A 25,515-nucleotide genomic window follows, 5' to 3' on the forward strand; every position below is an offset into this window, starting at 1 on the left:
AATGCTCATTGAAAGGAGCAGTAATCAGTGTTGAACAGCCGAGGACCAGGTGTACTTAGTGATATCTGCAGATACAGAAGAATGCAGCGTAAATCATCGGCAGAACTCATGGAAATGTTTCGAGGAAAGGTCTTGAAGATTTTGAGTAATATCAACATTATTAGATTCAATCATCAGAAAACATTAATAAACCAAATGCTCATTGAACGGAGCAGTAATCAGTGTTGAACACCCGAGGACCAGATCTACTTAATGATATCTGCAGATACAGAAGAATGCAGCGTAAATCATCGGCAGAACTCATTGAAATGTTTCGAGGAAAAGTGTTGAAGATTTTGATTAATATCAACATTAGTAGATTCAATCATCAGAAAACATTTATTCATTATTCCTCAGATCCTTTATGCTCAGTATAGGTCTATAGAAGCCTGAAACACTAAAAACAGATAAATGCTCCACTAACCTTTCCAGTCTCTTTGACTGGAATCATCGCATAAAATGACTACGTATCAACAAGGCTTTCCCTAGAAAATTTTCTGTGTAAAAATAAGATTCATTCCAATGGAACTAGTCCGTCGATAACATGGTCGTAAACGAAAAAAAAAAGCCTTGAGAGACAGTGTTATCTGTGTTGACTTCAGTAACAGTACGTGATGTTCCGCAAATTTTTGAAAATTTGTTTACGTTTTGCCGATTCGGCACCCTCCGGAATGTACCGTGCAACCATGAACCCCAGAGTCCATGGTACAACATTCACATTTTTTTTTTACTCTTGCTAATATGTCATTCTCCCATTCCTCTGCGTCCGTATCGGTGAAGATTTCTTCGTAAACAAAGTCATTGATCAGTAAGTTAACCTGCGATTCTGCTCCAAGTTAAATAGTGTAAAATCACACAAACAGAATGGTTCAGGTTTCTACAGAATTGAATGTAAAATAAGGAAGTTAACTGGATTGTAAAGTTTTACAGGTCTTCATGAAACCGTTTAAGTTTAAGTTTAAGTTTAAGTTTATTTTATTTCACCACGGGTCACTCACTTCAGCCAATGGCTGTTCTTCTGTGAGTCCGTGAAGTAAAAAAAATCATACAATTACAAAATACAACATTTTATACATAGTATAGGGAACTTTAAAAAAAGTAACAACAACAAAAAAAGCAGAAATAAAATACAAGAATCAAACAAACAGACACACAAAAACAAATCATAGGAAATCATGCATACTACATAAAGAAAATGAGAATTCAGATACTGAAAAAAAAACAACAAAGGAAAACGATTAATGCACAGTGTTACAGTTCAATGCAAACAATTACTACGTATATAATTTATCCACCTTATGTTTACAGTATTGGTCACAATGACGTGTGCAAAGTAGATTTTTATCAATTATAAATTTCTTATAAAAATGAAAGACGATCAAGTTAGGAAGATAGAATTAAATCTTTCGTACCAAATGATCTTTTTATCACCCATTATTGGAACATTTGTAGGTGTAGGGGAAGGGTTATATAGTATTTGCACATATGGTTCCTATCATCACAGCTTTATGAAAAATGGAGGGGCCTTTGTTACGGTTTACAGTTCGTTATTCCGAAGGTTCATTAATCTGATAATGAAATGAGGCTTTATTCCAAGGGTTCGTTAATCTGAAATTGAGAAAAAGTTTCGTTATTCTAAAAACGAAATATGGTTTGTGATTCTGGTGGTTCGTTGTTTACACACCTTCTTTTCATTTGTGGATTAACGAACCTTCGGAATATGGAACCTGATTTAATTTTCGGATTGACCAACCTTCAGAATAACGAACGTTGTTTCATTTCCGGATTAACCAACCTTCGGAATAACGAACCCTCCGAATAACGCCACAAACTGTTCGGATTAACGAACCCTATTTCATTTTGGGATTGACGAATATGTAGGTATAGATTTATAGGGAATCTGTGTGTTTCGGAATAACAAACCTTATTCAATTTCGGATTAACGAACATCACCCTTTGTTCCATAAATTTATTATTTCACTTCCGATTTCGGCGAAACTTATATCGCCTATATCGAACGGTTTGTATGATTTTTTGTATTTATAAAAGTCGAACGTGATGTGGACTTTTTTTAATGATTCGATGTGCGGGAAGGAAATTCACATACACGTATGTATACCCATCTTCACCGAAGAGTTCTTTTGAACGTTTTGAAGGAAAAAGCTAAAGAGATTACTATTGAGAGCATTTTATTTATTCTTTATATGTGTGATATAAAGTTAAGATTCATACTATCAGTACAAGCCTCCTCTCTAGTTCATGATCTCTTATCAAGTGATAGATTTTGGCTTGATGAAAGGTGAAACTTTCAACTATCCACAAAATCAGTCTTATATTATTGTCATTGTCATTGTTTTCCTTGAAAAAAAGATTAGTGTCCATAACCTCCTGGCTCCAGCCAGTTGACTTACATGGTATAGAGTGCAAAATTTTGGTATTAAAAATCAAAGAGTCTTTGAATTCAAGGATATACATATAATCACGTTTGGGAGGGAAGATGGTAAAACCAAGGAGGTACTCGCCTATCATACCTACTTGGTAAAAGAAGCATGCGGGCGTACTTCTACAGCGTGAGACGAACTGAACGAGAGAGGTCTTATGTTGGTCTCGACTGGGTTCATCGGCGAGGGCGATTACCTTTAATAACGTGTCACAAGCTGTTTTATCCAGGAAGTCACTCACCCTTCTTTTGGCGCTCTGGTGGAGGAGTGATTCGTGATGGAGTACCACCATGACCTTTATCTCCCCCAAGTTATAGAGTCTATTATTGTGTATGCGGAGCTGCGTGAGCTTGGCTAAGCGGGGGCAGAAAACACTCCGGAGAAGTTCGGGAGGTAGGTAGGAGGTGAAAGACGAGTGATCACCACATTTTGCTCCCGCCTGCAAACCATGAAGAGCGATGATGTTGCTGACGGTGCGTCACACGATCAAGCAAAATCAAGGTACTTCCTTCATAACACCGGAGCAAGGGAAGAGGGCTGTCATATACAGGAACCAATATCTGAGTCGGCGATGGATGGAAGGAAATAATGTGTAATGTCAAAAAGTAGACCGAACAAGAGTGAAGAAAGCGTTTAATCGGGCTGAAGAAAGCAACATACACTCACAACAAGAAGACGAATCCTACTTGGATAAGATGTTGCAGTTAGTAATGATGTTTTGATGTAGTTTTGACGTGAATGCATCGTAAATTATTGCAGGCAATTACATGTATGAAAAAAAATCTACACTTACAAGGAGATACGTATCAGGAACACTAAAACATTCATGCATGGCCGGGGTAATAAAGTACAAAACTGTTGTGCGCTGACACATTTTGTACGCATACATTAACAATGTTATAGTTCTATCCTTTTTGAACACTCGTAGTACTTTTCAGTTAGAATTGATTTACCAGAAAGATAAGTCAGTGTTTTGAAGAGTCGGTAATGGATGCAGCATACAACTGAGTCTATTGAAGAGTGTACTGCAGGTCATCCCAGGATTCGTAAGAGGATGGGAACTGCGTTGATTAATGATGTCTACGAGCAAATGTCAAATTTCCGTCCGTGAACAATGAGACCTCTTTTTCCGAGGAAGCCTTCGTTTGTAATTTTGTTGAATGACGCAAGAGTTTCCAAGATAAATTCCGACTAGTCGAAATGAACGTACTCTCTAAAAAAAAAAATCGAGTGAAAATATTCACTCTTGACGGAGTGAATACAAAAAAGAGTGAATTTAGAGTGAAATTGGAGTGAATTTTGAGTGAAAATGTTCATTTTCACTCTTTTTGGAGTGACCTCAGAGGTCATTCCAAAATCTTCGAGTGATCCCTGAGGTCACTCCAAAACGAGTAAAAATGAACATTTTCACTCAAAATTCACTCCGATTTTCCTCTAAATTCACTCTTTTTTGTAGTCACTCCTTCAAGAGTGAATATTTTCACTCGATTTTTTTTAGAGAGTAATCTTCTCATAGTGCTAGGAAGCTTTCTGTCAACTCAAACAACAAAAGAAATAAAGTGTTGAAAAGTTTCTTGTCCGCACTCGATGGGAATGAAGCGAAAAACTCTGCACCCCACAGCTGTCAGTTTTATAACCTGCTTTTAAATTGTAGCCACAGGGTCTCAATTATACTGTTCAAAAGGATTAAATAAGATTCAAAGAGTGGTGCAATATTGAAATCGTCGTCATAATGTATTGATAATATTGTCCGCTTTTGAAAGCAAACATTAATTTTTTTCCAGATGTAATTTGCAGTAGATGCCACAAGCATGCACCTGTATAGGAAAAATGCGATTAATTATTCTCATAATTTACTGTCACGTTTGGTCACTGTGTCGATCTGAGACTACTTCTGTCATTCTGGTACTCCAAATATACTCTTCAATTGTAATAAACTCTCATTTTTCCTAACTATGGAATTGCAACTCACCATATTTTGAACACAGTACAGGTGGTATAAAAGCGTTTGCATATTATGCTGTGTTCACCTGTATGTACGGCACAACTTGTCACAGGCCAAGATTTCACAACCCACATAGTTTTGGGTCCTACCGTTTCAAGAAACCTCCTTGGAGAATCGCGAGCCATTATGTTCAGCATGGATATCATGCGACCTGCGGACTTCTTCACTCAACAAACTTTCTCTGACCTCCGACATTGCTACATATTTCCTCGCGGAGGAAAAAGCTCTTCCAGTGTATTTTACTCCGCATAACTCCGTTCCAGCAAAAAAATATGACCAGTAGCAGCAAGCCCTGTCTCTTGACTGATGGAAGCTGAGGTATACATGATTTATGCTTCAAACCCTCTTCCGATATCCATAACCGTAAAACCCGATAAGACACCGCCTGACAAGATGGGTTGCGTCTCCCATCACGTTTGATCTGGGACATTGATTGCGTTCCTTCTTGTGGCATCAACTCCTTTCGAAGTTATTTTGTCACGTTTTATCAGGCTTCAAAGCATAAGTGAAAGGAGACTTTGATGGTCTATCTCGTACGATGTTTACAGCTTCCAAAGAGATAATTTGTTTGATTGTTTTTCCTCTCACCTCCCTGGTTTTATACATACATATGTGTACATAATACATTATACATAATTTATACGCGTGTGTATGTGTGTGTGTGCGTGTGTGTGTGTGTGTGTGTGTGTGTTTCATGGTCTCATGATAATAGTGGGAATAGATGGGGGCTTTCAATAGATTTTTGCTCAAAATGTCAGGGAACTACGTTGTATAGGCTATTAGGCCCTATGACAATTAAATACTGTATTATTATAGGCCTACGATACAAGATGTCATGTGCGTTACGAATAGAGAAAAATCAGGGCCCTGTTGCATAAAACCATTACCGCTGGACTTACTGCTCCTTTTTAGCTGCAAGTCTTCAAATTAGCGGTAAATTTTATAATCCTTGATGCTGATTGGCTGTGACGCCTAATTTTGACGGTAGTTACCATTGAAATTCAACGGTAAGTTTTATGCAACGGTCCCCAGGTCTGATCTATATAACGATTAGGCCTAGACTGGTCACTGCAGGAAATCGATTCTAATGACGCGAAAGCGGGCAGTCTCTCTTTCATCTCCCTGATAAAAAGTTGCTCTTATGTGGTGGTGTTGCGTGTAAGCTGTACCATGGGGCTACGGTACCTACTATGACTACTTTATACAGACAAAGTCGAAGAGAGAGAGAGAGATTGAGAGAGTAACGGTTACCAGTACAACGAAAATTGACCTAAAAATGGGCTTGCATTACTCATGACAAAGGCATTTCGATATCTCCCCAGCAATGTTCAAATTCCAAAGGAGTCGTCGGAAGATTTTAAGTGTCTGTTGCTGGGTTTTTTTTCCCCGCATTCGTTCATTATCCAAGAGGGTATGTAAAATGAGAACTGCAAAGCGGAAAAGGTAATAAGACCAAACGATCAAGGAGGATATGCCCATTTCCCATCTGGGGGCGGAATTCAAAGGAGTTGTCTCGGGAAACGATGAAATATGACTGTCCGCGTCTTTCCTGGGCCACGGTGGGGTGGTATGCCACCCCCCAGTAAGGTACCTTTCAGTGGGCGTGGTGTTCTTGTACCGCGAGAGCATGGAGCTTATACACAGAATACAGTAGCTTTATGGTCAGAGCAAGGAGATGGCTTGGGCAGAGCATTGAGCAGACATTTTTCGCCTTCGTTTGATAATGACGCGGGTATCAGTAAAAGAAAAGAAAAACAAAACAAAAACCGACGGTTATAATATAAACCTTTCTTAATAATTCACTGTCACATACTCATCACAAAAGTGACAATGTGTGTTTAGATGTTTCTGTTTTGCATGACAAAAAGATGTTTCCAAAGCTTTATATTATAAACCATGCACAGACGAATGTAATATTTAAACAGTATTGATGTTCGTGTTTAATATACCCTCTTCAAATGCTCAAATTCAACTGAACAGCTTGAAAACTGGGAAAAGGGGCACTGCTGTTTTCCCCAAAAAATCCTGGCAATCTGTTACAACTCTGTATAGTCTCCTTGGTGGTAAAGCAATTGCCCCCACCCCACTCCCGTTCCTATTTTATTTTGTTTTGTTTTGTTTTTATCTTGTTTCCTTCCATTTAAGTATGTGTTTAAAATATTCCAGTGCATTTCGTTGTTGTTGTTGTTTTCATTCTTCACTGCAAAATTCAGTGACAGTCCTGTAGTAAACACATGTGCTTGATATGACGTGTGTTTCACCTAATAGATATTAAATGGTTGAAAGGTGAATAAACTGCACTATGTATGTTCCCACTCTGGGATATGCATTTACGTGCCCCAAGAAGCGCGTAAAATCACAAGCGTATCGATGTTCGAATATATTCGTCGCCAAAGCAGTCATTAGGAAGCAAACAGGAGTATTCAGTTACTAGTACGTGATAACAAGACCTACATGTAGGACCTATATCAAAATTGCATCTATCGATGTACTGGTTTAATTTGGGACTGTCTATCATAGATAGATCCTTACTGATTCTGTACTGTTTTAAAAGCTATGCATGAAAATTTATTCTGTAGATAACTTTATCAGCGCTTGTTTCTGGGATCATTATCATCAACGCTGGCCTGTTATGGGCGAATACTATTCATATCTATGTAACTCATGCCTGATTCTAACATACAGTAGCTATTACCAAGGATATATACCTCCATGTTATAGGTAATGCAAAGTTTGATGTTAAATAACGAAATGCCTGGTGGAGACCAGAAATGCGGTAACACTGTGCTTGGTTTCTTAAGTCAATGACAGGTTTTGTTATCACGAAAGCACCCATTGCGTACCGTGTCACTTTCTTTTTCTTTTTTCCTTTACCTGAAATGTTTGATCATAATCTAATATGTTCTTTTTTTCGTTCTCTCTCTAAGTCTAAGCTATTCTGAATTGCTGTAGACGGTGTTATCGTGCCACATTTTTAATTAGTATTAATCTTTTCGTGCTATATGCCACTGATACGATGCTATTCATAAAATTTGTAATTTTGTACATGGTTCTAAAGATATTGATATGATATTCAAAATTTGGACAGAATTGTATTTCTGCATGTTATATGCGCCTTTAAATGAGTGAATATAGTACAGAATACTCAAATATTGGATGACCTATTCATCATCTGAGTGATACATGCATACAATGTTATGGTCACACATTGAAAAGAATCTGGCACTTTTGTATTCCAATGTCCACTTCGCAGCACTTTGCACTTTGCGCTCTGCAGTATAAAAGCGATTGTTGGCTTTGCAGTTCTATAGTTCTACAGTTCTTCTTCAACTTTGATTTTAAATAGATAAACTCTGCCTCGATGACTTGTGATATTCATATCATGGTACGCCTAACGTATGCTTTCTTTTCAACTGCTTTGTCTTGTAGGCCCAACGTGTGTGGGATGAGGTTTTACTCATATTGCTGCCCGGGCTGGCGTCTGGACCCTAAAAACAAGATGTGTGTGACTCGTAAGTATGACTAAAATAGGACCATCGTCGTTCTGCATGGTCGTGCCTATGAAGTAGACATACTTGTAGCTCTTTCCCGTCTCAGTGGACCAGGAACTTATGCTAAAGATAGCACAACAACTCGCTGAGCTCATGGGGTGCTAATTCTCGAGAAACAACTTGATTATAGTAACTGCTCCCTCACACTGCTGATGCTATTATTGCCAAGTATATTTCTTTAGTAGCCTCTGGAGGAGCGAAACGAAAGACGGGTGTGGGGTGATGATATAGTGTCCTCAGCACACAGTACCAAAGTGTCCTATGACCGTATTTACTCGTGTTGTAATTGATCTCTGTCGTACTCATCCTTTGCTAGTGCTACATCATGGTGAGATGATGCCCAAGAGACTGAATAATTTTGCCAAATTTAAAGGCATTATAACGACAGATTTTTTAAATCTCAATCACAATAACGAGATCTGGATGGGATGGACAGACTATAATTAGGTGATCAGAGTATCCTTCGGATCACCTTCTGTATCTGTACGGATTCTTTGTTCTTCGTCTTTCTTTCTTTCTGGACAAAAGTTGCGTTTCGATTAGCTCAGAAAGTGCTCTTCCTATCATTGTCAAACTTATACCATATATGTATCGTGTCCCAAAGACGACAGATCAAGTAAAATCATTGTGATCAGTCGACCGTGACGTCACTATGACGTCATTATATGAAAACACATTTTCATTCATATCTCATTAATGGAATGGCATTTTTCAATGAAATTTACGTCACATAAAGTTCAAGTCAAGCTGATTCTACACATGTTCTCAAAATTCATATTTACTTTTAAAACGTGCGCGTACGCGCGCGTTGAAATATTTGTATGCTCCAATCAAGCTCAAATTTTTTTTGCACACGTTTCAGACCATTTGGAGCATTTTTTGAAAAATTGAAAAAATTGGACGGACGCGTACGCGCGCGCACTTATACGCACGCACAGCTCATATGCAATAGAAATTTCCCGTTTTTTACACTTATCGGATGCCTGAAATGTCAAGGAATATTTCTACCAAGTTTCAAGTCAATCCGACTCAATATGACGTCATACGGGCCCGTCAAAGTTGAAATTCCGCGCGCGCGTCAATGGCGATATACAGTGCAACAATGTCAAAAAACCGCCAATTTTAAATCCAAATTTACTCGCCAGGATGGACAATGACCCCCCATTTTCCTTACATATTTTGAAAGCTGATGAGTTGTACATGTCATTCCATGGGTTGGCGATGCTGGAAAAATGATGAAAAGATATCAAATTTCTTAATAAAGTAAAAAAAGTAAATTTTCAAAATGACGTCATCAAATTTCAAGTTTACTCGAGCGTATCTCACTTATCCTTGGCCAATTTTCACCCAGATTTCAGTATGCTGTAGCTTATTTAATGCTCTATCAGTTTTAATCGATCAAATATTTCGCTGGATGAAGTCTTCACCTCGTAAAAATAGATTGAAGGTAACCTTGTCGAATTTGACCCATTTGCGAGTTATCTCTATGGGAGTGCAGTTTTTCGTGAAATGAAAATTGACATGACTGTCTTTATCGAGCACTATCTCACTTATCCTACGCTGAATTTCTCCCAGATTTTAATATGTTGTAGCTGAGACTTTGCGCTATCGGTAGCGTGTCCTCCGTTTTTTCATACAACGTTGAAATTACGTCGAAAAACTTCGCTTAAATTAAAGCTTAGCTTCGATGTATTTTTATATTTCTCTCTTTTTGCAAATTTCTTTGCAATAACACATGAAAGACATTCCCTAGTACCGCCATATTTTGCACATGTTTAGTTCATGTCACGTACATTATTTTATAAGGTAACAACTACTTGATCGAACACCATCTTGGGTAGGTAAATTAGAGTCAAAGGTCATAAGTGTATCATCCTGTATCTTGGTGAATACATGCCCTATCTTTCCCATATTTTGCACACACAAAGACCACTGGCGTAGCCAGGGGGGGGGGGGGGGGGGGGCGATGGGGGCGGTCGCCCCCCCCCCCTAAGATTTGGACCGGGGATTTGGGAGGCGGAAAAAAAAATGCGTGTATACTGTATGCATGCACATGAAGCGGGTCTCATTTGCAACCTTTCATCAAATAAGATATTTTTTTGAATAGTTCACCCAAAGTGTGCACCAGATCGTTGAATTTCAGTTCAAAATATGCAAAATTTCTCGTGCTTGGGAGGGGGTATCCCCCTCCCAAACCCTCCCCCTCTGTGCCTCTTTCCCTAGCTAAGTACACTTTTTAGATTTACAAAAAATTCTGAATAATTCGGAGTCCACAAGACTTATATTCCGAAAACTGAAGGTTCCCTCATAAGGGGAATTTCCCCTTTTAATCGACCCTTTCCTCCCTCAGTCCCCCCCCCCCCCATCAGTTTTTTTTTTTTTTTTAGTGATTTTCCAAATGTTGATTCCATCAAATATGCGTATACGAGATATCTCAATTTCAACCTTAAAAAGATAAAAGCTCCATCGGAAGGGAAGGGTGGAGATAACACTCGCCCACGCCTTCTCCCTGCTCCCCCCCCCCCCCCCCCCGCCATGCAAAGAAGTAGACTGTGGCTATACCCAGATCGCTTTATTTCAATTCTAAAAACGCAAAAGCTCCGCGAGCGGGAGGGGGAATCCCCCTTCCCCTAAGCTCTAGACTTTATACATACGCACAGATGGTGCACATTCGGAATAAGAGCTAAATTCACACTTTTAACACTTCGATGAAAAAGCATTGCACCAAAAATGTGCACCAGATCGCTGAATTTCAGGTCTGAAAACGCAAAATCACCTTCGTGTGGGAGGGGATATGCCCCTATCTACACCTTCGTGCTTTTTCTGTTTTATTGCTGAACAGACAGTGTTTATGATATTCAGTGCAAGAATTAATACAAGAAGACTAGTGTATTTAAATGATACCATTTTATAGGCAAATTGTTCAATAATAATCTACACTAAAATATACTGCTACCTTAAACAAGTGGGACTGTTTCACGTCGATAAAACGCGCAAAAACATGCATCAAATTGCACCATTTGCAACATCAAAATGCAAAAAGTTCTTACCGTGGGAGGGGGACACCCCCTCCCACCCCCTCCCCTCGCCCCTCGCTCGCTTGCTCCGCTCGGGTTCAGTCGCGTCCATGATATTCAGTGAACAGAATTAATAAAAGAAGTGTATTTAACATTATACCATTTTATAGGCAAATTGTTCAATAACAATTTAATCTACACTAAAATATACTGCTACCTTAAACAAGTGGGACTGTTTCACGTCGATAAAACGCGCAAAAACATGCATCAAATTGCACCATTTGCAACATCAAAATGCAAAAAGTTCTTACCGTGGGAGGGGGACACCCCCTCCCCTCGCCCCTCGCTCGCTTGCTCCGCTCGGGTTCAGTCGCGTCCATGATATTCAGTGAACAGAATTAATAAAAGAAGTGTATTTAACATTATACCATTTTATAGGCAAATTGTTCAATAACAATTTAATCTACACTAAAATATACTGCTACCTTAAACAAGTGGGACTGTTTCACGTCGATAAAACGCGCAAAAACATGCATCAAATTGCACCATTTGCAACATCAAAATGCAAAAAGTTCTTACCGTGGGAGGGGGACACCCCCTCCCCTCGCCCCTCGCTCGCTTGCTCCGCTCGGGTTCAGTCGCGTCCATGATATTCAGTGAACAGAATTAATAAAAGAAGTGTATTTAACATTATACCATTTTATAGGCAAATTGTTCAATAACAATTTAATCTACACTAAAATATACTGCTACCTTAAACAAGTGGGACTGTTTCACGTCGATAAAACGCGCAAAAACATGCATCAAATTGCACCATTTGCAACATCAAAATGCAAAAAGTTCTTACCGTGGGAGGGGGACACCCCCCTCCCACACCCTCCCCTCGCCCCTCGCTCGCTCCGCTCGCTCGGGTTCAGTCGCGTTCATGATATTCAGTGAACAGAATTAATACAAGAAGTGTATTTAAATTATACCATTTTATAGGCAAATTGTTCAATAATAATCTACACTAAAATATACTGCTACCTTAAACAAGTGGGACTGTTTCACGTCGATAAAACGCGCAAAAACATGCATCAAACTGCACCATTTGCAACATCAAAATCCAAAAAGTTCTTACTGTGGGAGGGGGGACACCCCCCTCCCATACCACACCCTCCCCTACCCCCTCGTTCGCTCCACTCGCTCGGGTTCAGTCGCGTTCATGATATTCAGTGAACAGAATTAATACAAGAAGTGTATCTAAATTACACCATTTTATAAGCAAATTGTTCAATAATAATCTACATCAAAATAAACTGCTACCACAAACAAGTGGGACTGTTCGACGTCGATAAAACGCGCAAAAACATGCATCAAATTGCACCATTTACAACATCCAAATGCAAAAAGTTCTTACCGTGGGAGGGGGGACACCCCCCTCCCACACCCTCCCCCCCCCCCCTCGCTCGCTCCGCTCGCTCAGGCTCGGTCGCTTCGCTCCCTCGCAGACTAACCGCCCCCCCTAAGATGAAATCCTGGCTACGCCGTTGACAAAGACCACATTACCAGGATCATTTCACAAAATAACCACTTTTTTCTCAGATGCCATCTTGGCTGTGCAAAGTGGGGTCAATGGTCAAATGTGACCGTGCACCTCAAAACGAACATAAAGTCGCACACACTGATTTCGCGTGAGGACTGAAAATAAGTGAAATGGGTCAACCTAGCCGAACTTGACTTTTTCATATTTTCTCAAAGAGCGAGACACGGCCAATGTCTCTAAACACAGATGAAACCTATATGGTCATGCCTGTATTGCGATCAGGACTCGAATCATTGATTAAAAAAAAATCGGATCACCTAAATTTTGTCAGTGTTGACAAATTCCAAGTCTAGTTATTATAGAGACCGACGGATGACCCGAGAAGCCAACGCCTCAACCTTTCGGGGCGGATGCTGAAATACGTGGAGTAATGAGTTAAATGTTAACACGCATTAGTAAAGCACCATCAAATACCTTGAAGATATTGTTCGTGATTATTATAACTTGTGATGATATAATACGGTGAGATCTTGGTCTTCATGTTCCAATTTTTCTTGCAGCTATTTGCCGAAATTGCGGCACAGGTAACTGTCATCGTCCAAACTCGTGCTCCTGTGCCGATGGTAGTATCTCCGTCAGCGGATGTGATGGAATCAGTGCTGGCGGTGAGATCTTATAGTTCTCTCTCTCTCTCTCTCTCTCTCTCCTTCAATTTCAGTTTTTAAAGGGTCAAAAATGCAATATATAACCCACATTTAAGATTGCTTTTTTCTTCTTTTTCCATTACTGAAATAATTCACCTGAGAAATTATTTTTGCTATGAATAGTGAGAACTACTCCTACTTTTTAAAAAGTTACTTTTGTTCTTTGACATTGCCAGTCATATTACCCCAACCCCTTCTTTTCAAACTGGTATGATTTGAATGAGATCGTTTTGCATGACCGCAAAGGATGCAATGTAATGGATGCTGGGAACAAGCAACCACGGGGAGGTCTAGACAGCCATTGATAAAGTGCCCTGCCAAGGGGAACAGCCGTTGCAGACAGGGAAGTCGAACCCTAGACCTCGTGATTGACAGCCCGTGGTCCTATATCCACTGAGCCACACTAGGTCGTTGATTCATTGACTTGCTCTGCCTATCCACAGCCGGCCATCCATCAGAGCGAGGTCATCCCACGAGTCATACAGCCCACGAGTTCGACATTGGAAAAAAAGGTCCATGAGTCATACAACCCACGAGACCTACAGTCCAAGAGTCATACAGCTCATGAATTCGACACTAGGTATAACAGCCCACGAGTTCGACTTTGCAACACGGGGCTTTATGTGTCTGTCTCGTGGGCCTTGTTTGCTTAGTGTCGAACCGTAGCCTGTATGACTCGTGGGCTGTATAACTCGTGGGCTGTATGACTCGTAGGCGGTTTGCTTCGACGTGGATGTCGAACCCGTGACGTGCACCCATCAGAGCTACAGTGGCGGATCCAGGGAGGACCGCACCGGGCGCATCCCCCCCCCCCTTTACTTTTTGTTGAAACAGAAGAAATGAAAAGAAAAAAATGGGGGCGGGGCGCGTGCGCCCTCCGTTTACGGAATTCCTGGATCCTCCCCTGGAGCTATCACGTTGTGATTCGTAAACGTTGGTCGCCTTTTCTTGAACATGAAATGATACTGTACAGTGAGTGTACGCATGTTAAGCTGGACCGACGTGAAAAAAGGTGGCTGAAAAGCAGAAATTATTCAAGGATTTTCCAAAGATCGCACCACGTTGACTGCATAGGCCCTGTTTGTTCCAGAGGACTGAGGTTAAATCATCCCATTATCTTATATCGGAGGTGATCAAACCAAGTGAAATATCCTACCCCAATTTTGTATCGTTGCCAAAGTCGGTAGAGAAGAGAGGGTGTTGTGCATGCCTATACACCCACTCTCAAACGATCTTTCTTTTTTTGTTCAAAGGAAAGAAAGGGTATTTTTTTCCAGACAGCTGTCCCTAAAGGCGTAAAAAGTACTGTGTTATCGTCGCCTACGCCGTTACTGGATTCATTTGATTCACTCGTTTAGCCTAAGGGCAATTTCGTGGTAACGGAATTACAAATCAGAGAATTTTGGCTCATATTCTTTCCCCCTGTACACTGGATTGATTACTTAGCCTTCTCTTGATACATTTAAAAGATGCAAAGTTACTCACACTATCACCCCAAATACAAATTTGTTAAATGTTCTCACTTGATTGGTTACAAAGGAGGTCTATGTGCGATGGTAACGGAATTACCAGAAACTTGGTCACAACTTAAACCCTGACTTTGGGAGTAATTTCTCTGAAATCTATAACACATACACTATAGGTTGTTGTCTGATTTCATCATTGATTGTGTCAACTTCAACTTAGATGGATTGTTTTTCAAATATTTCATCACATTTTCTTGGCAGCAGGCTTTTTCCCTGTAAAGTCAGTGACAACGGAATAACACAAATGGTAATGGAATTACGCCTTCTGAAATACACTGGAAAAAATATAAATTCTTTGCACTCATGTATTCTGAAATGTTTTAATAAAGATTGTTTATGCCTTCAGCTAAATATAACCCCTAAATAATCTCTAACCTTTAACCTGAAACTGCTACTAGTGTATAGGTGTCAAATGAGTTTTTATTGTCAAAAAAACATAAAATTTTCATACTAACGACTGTGATTTGAAGTTGTAACTATGTCAACCAAGATCTCTTAACTTGTAAGTACCACATCCATCAAGATTTGTCTATTTTCAAGTTCAGAATTTCACGCTATGTAGGAAAATTACATCTAAGACACACGGTAACGGAATTACGCTACAATAGCCCTACACAAATAGAATTCCATAAATCCAGTCAACAATACTCAAGTTTTCTTGTATTTCTTTTGTTAATATCATGCGAGACACCTTTCTCTGTTTTCTTGTTCCTAAATATGCCAATTATTGATAATATATGTGTGAATTACTTACAACTGTTGGACATAAATATTATGTGCACAGGCACAAGAAAAGAATAAAAAACTGTCTGGATTGACACTGAATTTAAATCTAAATCATAAAGTGCCAATTTACAGTGCAAGAGCACAGTGTGCGGACCCATCTAGAACATAATGTTGAATATCAAGGATGAACACAAAGGATGCCTGAAACTTTTAATTTGTTAAGTGAAAAGATGCAGACATGTGGTTCAATAACAAAGATAACAAATTACAATTCAATCATAAATTGAAAAGAAAGTTTTCTTATATGATTATTACTGCACCAGTGCTCAATCATATACGTTGTGGCTTTACAGGCTTTCAAGTGGCCCTACTTTTCCTACTTTTTTACTGCTGTCCCTACTTTTCCTACTTTTTTGCTCAAAATCCTACTTTTTCCTACTTTTTCCTACTTTTTTGGTGAAAAACCCCGCAAAAAAAAAAGTGTGCAAGGCTACTTGAATAATTTATATTTAGAAATGATGAGTAGACACTAGTTGCAGATTCTTACTGGTGGGGAGAGCCTCTTCAGCATGAAAGAGGGATAACACACGACTGCTGCCAGCCTCAGCTTTTGCTCCTGTGCAGATGTGATTGATCCCACTGATATTGCAGCGTATATAGGACTTGGAGCAGTGCTCAACCAGCTCTCATCATCGCTCAAAATTACCAGGCTCTCCCAGGAGCAAAAGTGAGGCTGAGACAGCAGGGTTGTGAGTACAAATTAAGTACATGTAACATCAAGAGTTCTGGTGAGTATCGACGAAAACTACTCCAAAAAGCCTGCACATGTCCTGACTTATTCCTACTTTTTTTCTTTAATGCCCTACTTTTTCCCTCTTATGTCCCTACTTTTTCCTACTTTTTTAGAGATTTTGTTCTTACTTTATTCCTACTTTTTTACATTATCCCGCTTGAAAGCCTGCTTATATTAATCACTAAAAACTTGTGTCATTATTTTTACTAATAGCTGAAGTTGCCTCCTGATATACAATGTAGTGCATACTTTGATAATTACTTCACAATGAAAGTCCTACTTCGGCCTACAAAAATGAAATGAACTAAACTAAAAGGAAAATATAGAATACAGTAAAATGACTCTAACAAACTACAACTTTTTGAACCATTAGAGTGAGTTCATCAAATTCTGTAAATTCATGTTTAAAGGTGAGAGGGCCTCTTTTATCCATCTGCAGCTCACTGTGTTACAGAGCCAGATTATTCAACCTGCGAACAATGTTAGTATTTACTTCTGACCACACATATTTTCCAAATGACGTCTTCAGAAATATGCCAGTGATTTGATCTATATTCATGACTTGGCCTATAAATTTCCTACAAGTATCCTGCCTCTGTCTTTCTTCTTGACTTTGACAATTGTCTCTTCCCGAGTGTTGCCATGTTGTATTCACTCACAAGAAGTGTGTACAATGTATCTCCTCTTTTGCAGTAAGTGGTATTTTGACTGCCTGAAAGCAAATGATAAAATACACTGTAATGGCACTAAGGAAACTGGATTGTACAGCATGTGGTAACACGAAGAATAAAGGTACAAGCTGAAGCTCATTGACTTTGCAGTTTATATACAATCTTCTTAGGACGGGAGGTATAGGCCTAAATGTTACATTTTAGAGCTCTGATCACAATAACCGATTGGGTAGTACAATGTTCATCACAAATGGTGTTTTTGTCTTTATTCCTTTGAATAAGAGAGGGTTAAAGAACAAATTTCAAAGGGTAGCAGATGCTCTGTAGCAACGGGGCATAAAGATCAAAATACTGTGTCTCTGTAGAGGAAAGATCTAAGAAACAGATGAAAGAAGGTCATAGTCATACACACCTACCATTAAAGATAAAGGACTTGAGGATGAAAACAGGACATGTTAAATAAAAGGTCAGACTATCGACTTAGTCTTAATAAAGTCTTTAGCATACAGAAAGATCAAAGGTGTCACATTCAGTGGGCATCCCATGTCAATTTATGACTTCTATCTAGATCCTTCTCTTAAATACTCTCTCCACACAAAAATTCTCCTGTTAATTTCTCTCTGTTAGTAGCAGTGCTCTCTTTTCCTTCTAAAGAAATCCTATGTCCTTCCTCTTCTTTCAACCTTTGTTCAATTTATGCTGCATCACACCCATTCAATAGTCCCTCAGCACTATACTTAGATTTTGCCACAAACCATGTATATTTTTAGCAAGAAAATATACAGTGATATCTCAGAATTCAGTATGATTTTTAACATTTAAGAATGAGTATCTTTAGCAAACCTAAATCATGGTCAGTTAGCGCAGTCTCCATGTAGTTCTTGTACGTGAGAAAAGGTGAAAGTAGGGAGGAGACTTCAAGCACAAGTAGTCTTGTCAAGCATGTACTCTGGTGTCAGGACTCACTGTCAGAGGCATCCAGTTATACTTAGTCATGTCAGTGTAATACATAATATTTCAACTTTCACTCCTTTACTGCCAATCACTAACTCCATTAAGCTCAAGGATAATGCCCTGAAGCTATTTCATGAACACTTCATATGCAATATTGGCATGAGAGTATAGGTTATGTCATTCTTTTCCATATTAGATGTGCGTGTAATTCCGTTACCATGTAATTCCGTTACCTCAATTACAGGAGAACTAAAGGAGATATTTCACAAAATGTTTTGTGAGTTTTCAGGGAGTCATGATATGTAGAGAAAAAAATAGAGAAAAAAATCAGTGATTAGTTTGTTCAGGAGAAAACTTTTTTCAATTTTATAGTAGCGGAATTACGTCAATTTGTCAGTAGATTTTGAAAATTTCTCAAAAAAATATCATAATGAGAGTGACTGAATGCTTCATAAAATGTGATTATTGAAGCATAACAAGGAAAATGTGGAAGTATGGATAAAGCAGAGATATATTTAAGTTGTTTCCTTTTAAATTTTCATTTGATATTGTAAAGTTTTAGATAAATACAATAAATAGTCTTCCAACTTTAAAAGTGTGTAGAACAAAAACGGGGAAAGTTATTGAAAAAGGGTTTTTTGTTTCCGTAAATACAACAATCCGTCTGTATGGGAAACTTAAATTTCTGAGCATTTATTTTACTTTGAATTTTGCTGTTTTTGCCCTTCCCATACGGAATTGCCCCTAATTGTTTGTTACAGTTTTATACGCTTGCAAACTTTGATGTTTTTCGGGAAATAATTTTGCTGGCATTGCATGGCAATTTGCTATATTGATACGCATTTTAGACATGCTATACAAAATGTCATTTAACAATATAATCATTACATAAAAGTTGAATACTTTTCCGTTCATAGTGTTTGCCCGACGACTTACTTTGCTATCCAATTTCGAGAAGGGAAACTATTCCCTGTTTTTAATGAAATACCGTGTGGCTATATAGGCCTGTAACTAAGACAATATCTTACATCCATTTGGGTAGGACAGCCTGACCATTTTAAAACGTCTTAAATATCGACAGCGCTGTTTGGCAGCTTTAGATCTGACGCGCCTCCTCCCGGGTTGGACGACCATAGTAAATGTTTATATTTTGGATAAAAAATTAATCCCCGAGAGATTGGTTGACAGAGCTTCTCTCGTGATTGTTTACATGTTCAACTAATTCAGAATCTTGGCCTTTTTGATGCTCTATTTGAAATATGATGTCACTTTTGATGACATCAGGTGTTATTAGGGCCTATTTTTCACCCCAAAAAAAGGATATTTGTGAAATGATGTCACAAGGCAATTGTGACATAGATTTACAAAGCAATTTTGACACTGCAAGCTGACTTTTTCGTATGGTCATGTGCCCTGCTGCTGCCTTGTACGATCACTGCAGGATCCCTCCACAACAATATTAACATCGGATGTAACACACAATTTCTCGCCTCATTTTCCCCTTCTTTGGTTTAATTTTTTTTGATCCAAAATATAAAATCAAATAAGAGCTTCGCTGCCTAATTCGAGTTTCTGGTTAGAACTTTGGCCCTCGGTGCCTCTAAAACTATTTTTAGTCACCTCTGCTCATACTAGGTGTTACAAAAAACATTTCCCCCTTTTGATTCTTAATAGCTCGAAAACTATGGTAAAACTGTCATTGGTATTCATGAGTATTAGCTGAATAGTGTAAAATTTAGTTGGAAGTGATTTGAATATGAAAACCTAGATCAGTTTCATGAAATCCATGATTAATTTCAAAGTTAGATTCCAGATTTTGGTCAAATTTTAACCCTCTGTACAAAACGTGAACTTAACACAGGACCTAATGATGTGTATGTGAATGTGTATTTACAATGACCCTGAACAATGGACCTGGATACCACCTGTTCAGAGCTCTGCTCCAAGGCACATGCATGCTTTATTAATTATTCATGATGGATTGCCTGGGCACTGCTAGTCTGAATTCCTAGCAAAGGGTGAAATGCATGCACATGAAAAAAGTGAGCACATGTTTCCACGTGCTTGCATACACCACATTTCAGAATGAATAAAGACTAGTTGTGATAGTGGAATTTCTCATGAACAAAATAATGGAGCATTCAAATCCTGGTCATTGTCCAGGATCATTGTCTGGGTGTCAACTACACACTCCCATACACACCAATTGACTTCTGTGCAAAGTTTAAGTTTTGTACAGAGGGTTGAAAATAGAGCAAAATCTGAAACCTAACTGAAAAATTAATGTTTAATTTAATGAAATTGAATTATGCTGTCATTTTGAAATTGCCTCCAACAAAATTGTATACTGTTCAGCCGTTGCTCATATCAATGTCAGTGTTATCTCACTTATCTGGGCTTCGTCTTAAAGCCTTCAAATCAGTCACAAGTCCCCAAATCCATCGCAACTTGCATTGAAGCTCACATGAAACTTGTGATTGATTTCTATCACAAGTCTTTATAAGACAGGCTCCTGATATATAGTTTTTGAAATATTAAGGATCAAAAGTGGGAAATGTTTTTCATAACACCTAGTAGTTTAACCAGAAATTTTCATACCTAGCTGTCCCTACATTCTTTCTTTCCTAATCCAGGGGCATCGTAGGATTAACGTTGCGGATCCATAAAGTTGCGCGTTGTGTACTCTTTCGGTCGGTCAGTGTATAGTACTCGGTGTTGTGTCAAATACTAGTATCCTACACGAGTCTTCGGTCAAAGTACACGTGTTCAACTAGCTAGTGCACCACTATGATGCTGTGGATGGCGGCGGCGGCGCGCGCCGGCGCCGGCGTTGCTGTCTTGGTTTAGTTTCAGTGCATCGCAGAGCAGCACCAGTAAATGGCAGTGTTTGACGTACTGTATGTAGATCCGGACTTAAGACTGCAGTCGTGCAGCTAGACATAGAAATGCCGTAAGTGAAGGTTCAAATACCAAGAAAGGTAGATTCTAATCAAAGATCCCTTGTTCTAATGTAGTACATGTATGGTAACTTGTTACTGACTGAAATAGAACAAATTGGAAGGTCTGCAGTAGATTGCTAACATGAGAGGCTAGGGTCTAAAACTTAGAAACACTAGGTTACAATAAGTCAGTCATTAGAAGTCCAAACTGCTGAGTGCAGGCTTGCTGTAAATATTGCCATTGGTTGTCTCAAAGTCAGTTGCATTGTATTCAGAAAAACAAAACAGCTCATTGTACAATGTACTGCAGTACTCGCAGTAGAGTAGTAATACTGTACATTTAGCTGCTGACAGCGACAAAACTGTCTAACGTTACATCTTCTGTAGATCTCAACTTACTTCCACAGATAGTGTGGTCTACATGGTTCCAGATGATCTCCTTGCCAGAGAAGGGTTTGCTGGGTGTCAATATGATGAGACCCCCTAATTTGCTTGCCTAAAAGGAACAAACTTTTTTATCTGTGGTTAAGACAAAGGCACATGGCAAAGAGATATATCTGTGTCTAGCCTAGGGCAAGACTAGGCAATGTGGCACCCATGCAGTCTACAAAGATGCAGGGCACCAGGAAATTGATTGGTTTTTGAAGTTATAATGATGTAATTAGTTGTTTGTCTTGTTTTGTTTTTTGCATGTGAGAAGTGTGTTGATCTGAGCAGTGAAGCTCTTTTTTTTTTAAACCAGTCCAGCCCATATATTTCAACTTGACTGTTCAAGTCAAACAGAATGTTAGAACAGGCATAAACTTCAAAGCAATGGAAGTTGAAAATTTCATGTTTTCACAAAAGTGATTATAGTTTCAAGCGCAGAGTCTACATTAATTAGATGAGATGGCAATGCTATCACATCATGCCTATATAGTTACCGGTAATACATTTGGTGAATATATTATTGGTCAATAATGTAGCAGTTCAGCTGCAACATCTCCAATCTTACCAATTAACTATCCCACATTATTTCAACTCTACAATAATATGATGTAAATTATTTTTCACGTTATTGATTTTCATTTTGTTTATATCATAAAGGAAATTCAGGCGATGATTTGTGTGCAGGCATACAGGAGACAAGGTTTTTATTTTAGAGGATATGAAAGATCTTCTAATAATCCAATTTTATGTGTATCTTATTTCAACTTACAAATTTGTGATTTTTAAAAATAGATTGATATGACTTGAAAATAAAGTGACGTTGCATTTTGAATGTGTAGACATCTGTATGATGTATGGTGGCTGTTTTAATGCTTTTGATCATGAAAAAACAGAAATTAAAGAACAATTATAAGGGAAACTCGACCCAAGAATGCTCGATAATCCTGTGATATTCCTGTAGGCATGTCATTGTTCAGTATTCACTAAGTACAAAACAGTATCATGAAATCTATTGAATGAGCATTATCCCTTCTCATGACCAGATGGCTCGGTAATTATTATACTTAGTCATCACAGATGTGCGATGTGAACTGTCAAATAATGCAAATATAAATGAATTAAGTCGGGGTGAAGTTGACTTCTTTAAGAATTGATTTTGCCTATACTTGCAGGTGGAAACCGATGCCAAACTCAGTGCCTGAATGGCGGCCATTGTCGGGGAGGTACCTGCAGCTGTCCAAGTGGATTCGCAGGAGAATCCTGCCAATTCCGTGAGTTGTTTTAACGCTTTTGTCATCTGTGTTCTCTTCCATTTTTTTCATTTGGGGGGGGGGGGGATTACAGAAAAATTACATCAATGCATCATCTTTAATTATGATAGCTATTTTTATGGGCAAAGCTCCCACTAGAAAATCATTCCCTGACCACAGGTATTTACTCTTGGAGGTAATTCTCAGGTGTATACTTCTTTGTAAGTTTTTAGAGGAAAAGGAAGTTGAACAGCACTAGTGAGATTTCATTAACAACATGATAATACATTTGTCCCTTTTTGTTATAAAGAGAGAGTGTGTGTGAGTTTGTGTGTGTTATATCTGGGCCCCATTTCATAAAAGTTGATATAGCAACTGTTGGTGGAATGGCAATTGTCATGGTAATGACAAGAATCCAGTTTCCTGATTGGCTGTTGCTATGGGAATTTGCCACTTCTACAAGAGTTACTATCCTAACATCTTTTATGTAATGTGGCCCTGATGTGCAAATGGACTTAAGTAGTGTCCTAAATGCATTATCAGAACACTGTTATAACATTCAAACACAAGTGATTTTGTGGCTCAAACATAATGCCACATACAGCACACTCCCAGCTAGATCAACAAAATCACATTATCACCATTTGGAGGTTGCTTGCAAATAACACCAGATACCGGAGGTTTCATTCCTTTCTTATTTCCTGTTTTGCAGTGCTTTACTTAACTGTGCGTCATGTTCTCGTACTTGCTTAGTAAGCTCATATACTGAATGGCTTCTATGTCAGTCTGCAGATTAAAAAAATCCATGTTCTCCTACTGGGTTGTCCTTAATAAAGTTATGGCATGTAGACGTTTTTGTTATGAGTTTGTTTCCATCTTTTACGGCTCACTGGATCGTTAACCACGTAGCATGGAAATGCCAATCACCTATGATGCCTGTGTTTAATGAGTGCTTTAATACAAAATTGAGTAAACATGTCAAGTAAAAATAGTCACTATGAGGGGCTGTCTTTACCTTCTACTTTTGTAGCATGTACTTTTTGCTGTCATAACAATGTCTCACCAGGGAAACAAGGTTAAAGATATATATAGTAATTCAACTGACAAAATAACTCATTGTGAATGTTTCTCCCCCCCCCCCCCCCCCGACATTGCACACAACTGATTGCCTTGTCAAAATATTTATAGGAAAATGTCTAGTGAAGGAATCAGGAAAGTATGTAATTTAAAGCATACTTGCTTGCTCTGATGATACAGTGCAAATCTGTTATCTCCAATGTGCTATGTGCTTTGAACCACTACAGCCTTTATTTTCATACCCCCTTTACTAAAGAGTGCAAGTATGTGCATATATCGGTATGTGTCTGTGTCTGTGTGTGTGTGTTTCGTTTCAACTCATTGCTGTGTCTGACTGAGGATAGTCTATACACACAGGGGAAAGTGACTGATTGCAGGAAGAAATTAAGATTGATAAGGGGTAATATCACTTGTCTATTACCGGCCATTGTTTTTGTTTTGTCTCAGCTGTGTGCAATCCTCCATGTCAGAACGGCGGTCAATGCAGCGGAGGAAACAGGTGTTCCTGTCCTCATGGTTTCGGTGGAAGCCAATGCCAGACAGGTGAGAGACATTAACCCTTTGACTTCCACAAGCCACGAGATGTCTGCGCTCAAAATGCATTTAGGCATAATAATGTACTCTATATCAGTAAAGGGACCACATTATGAACATGTGTTACAGGGGGGGGGGGAGATTAAAGGTAGAACATACTGTACTTCTGGTTCGCCTGCAGAATTGTCAAATTTCGCCCCCAGAATTGTCGAATTTCGCCCCAAGATGTACACGTATGCCTAAGAAATTTGTGGAATAATGCTGTAGTAACAAGATATTCATTGGGTAACAATGAAAATGTGAAATATTACCCAGTATGGGGTCAGGCTAACTCGGACTCGAGGACAACTAGGCCTCACCTTGACGGCGGGGCTGAGTTGTCCCTCTGGATTGTGCAGTGTTGTACTGTGGGAGCTAGCTTCGCGTTCTTGCTGGTTGCAGTTATGGGCTGGAGTTGATAGTTGATACAACGCACGCATCAAAGAACCTCTTTGGCACACATACAAAATGAACATGCACCTATGTATAAAATATGGCGATCACGAACTGCGTGTAAATTGTGTGAAATAGGGCCAAGTTGTCCCTGAGACTGAGTTAGCCTGGACCCTTGTGGAATAAAAGTATGCCGACTTTTATTTTTTATCACAAAATACTCCAAAACAACTCATCATCCCGGCAAATCGCGTCAGCCAGGTAAGTTTCTTGGTAGACTCTTTCGATATATTGCAAGCAAATATGAAATGATGCAAGACAGGTTCTCAAACCCTAACCAGAACTATGTTTTCACTTTAAGGATACCAGTCAAAAGTTGACAAAAAGCCAATTGTTTTTTGGTTTTTTTTAAGTAAATGCCAAATTCAAAATGTATCACCAAAGACCCAAATCATTCCAAGCCAGTCATGTTCCGGAACGCCATTGATTCATTGCCTGCTGAGAGCAAAGAAGTAGGCCTATTTACTTTGTGGCTTCATTCGCACAAAAGACTGCTAACCGGGTTGCGTGTACACAGGGGTCATGGTGCAGCAGTCATAATCAGTAAAATCTTACAAGAAATAGCTTGACAGGCAGATGTGTGAATAGATACATCAAAGAATGACATCTACAATCTGAGCTATTAAAGTCTGGATTACATAAGAAGGTAGTTTAGTCAATTGTCGCTCTAAACGATTACCAATAGGACCCATTGGTATACCATGGAGCAACATAGCTCCATGGGTATAAACGGTGTTCTGACTCAGTATAATGTGTCACTTTTGAAGGACATTGAAACCAATTAGTTTATAGTCAGTCTTTAAGAATGCATCCCAGCCCCTTTCTGTATATTAAAGGGTGTG

The 25,515-nt window shown here is 39.0% G+C and overlaps 1 protein-coding gene across 1 annotated transcript in view; it reads left to right on the forward strand.

Annotated features, from left to right (window-relative positions):
* Nucleotides 1-25,515, forward strand: part of LOC139725592 (fibrillin-1-like) — a 125,621-nt gene that overhangs the window by 27,253 nt on the left and 72,853 nt on the right. Inside the window, exons 3-6 of the mRNA XM_071636683.1 lie at nt 7,915-7,997; nt 13,139-13,243; nt 22,493-22,591; nt 24,095-24,190. Of these exons, the coding sequence (XP_071492784.1) occupies nt 7,915-7,997; nt 13,139-13,243; nt 22,493-22,591; nt 24,095-24,190 (383 nt within the window). The remainder of the gene's footprint in view (nt 1-7,914; nt 7,998-13,138; nt 13,244-22,492; nt 22,592-24,094; nt 24,191-25,515) is intronic.

This window comes from Diadema antillarum, unplaced genomic scaffold (assembly GCF_040938485.1).
Source record: "Diadema antillarum isolate AM-2024a unplaced genomic scaffold, OU_Dant_1.0 seq00000050_RagTag, whole genome shotgun sequence".
NCBI lineage: Eukaryota > Metazoa > Echinodermata > Echinoidea > Diadematoida > Diadematidae > Diadema > Diadema antillarum.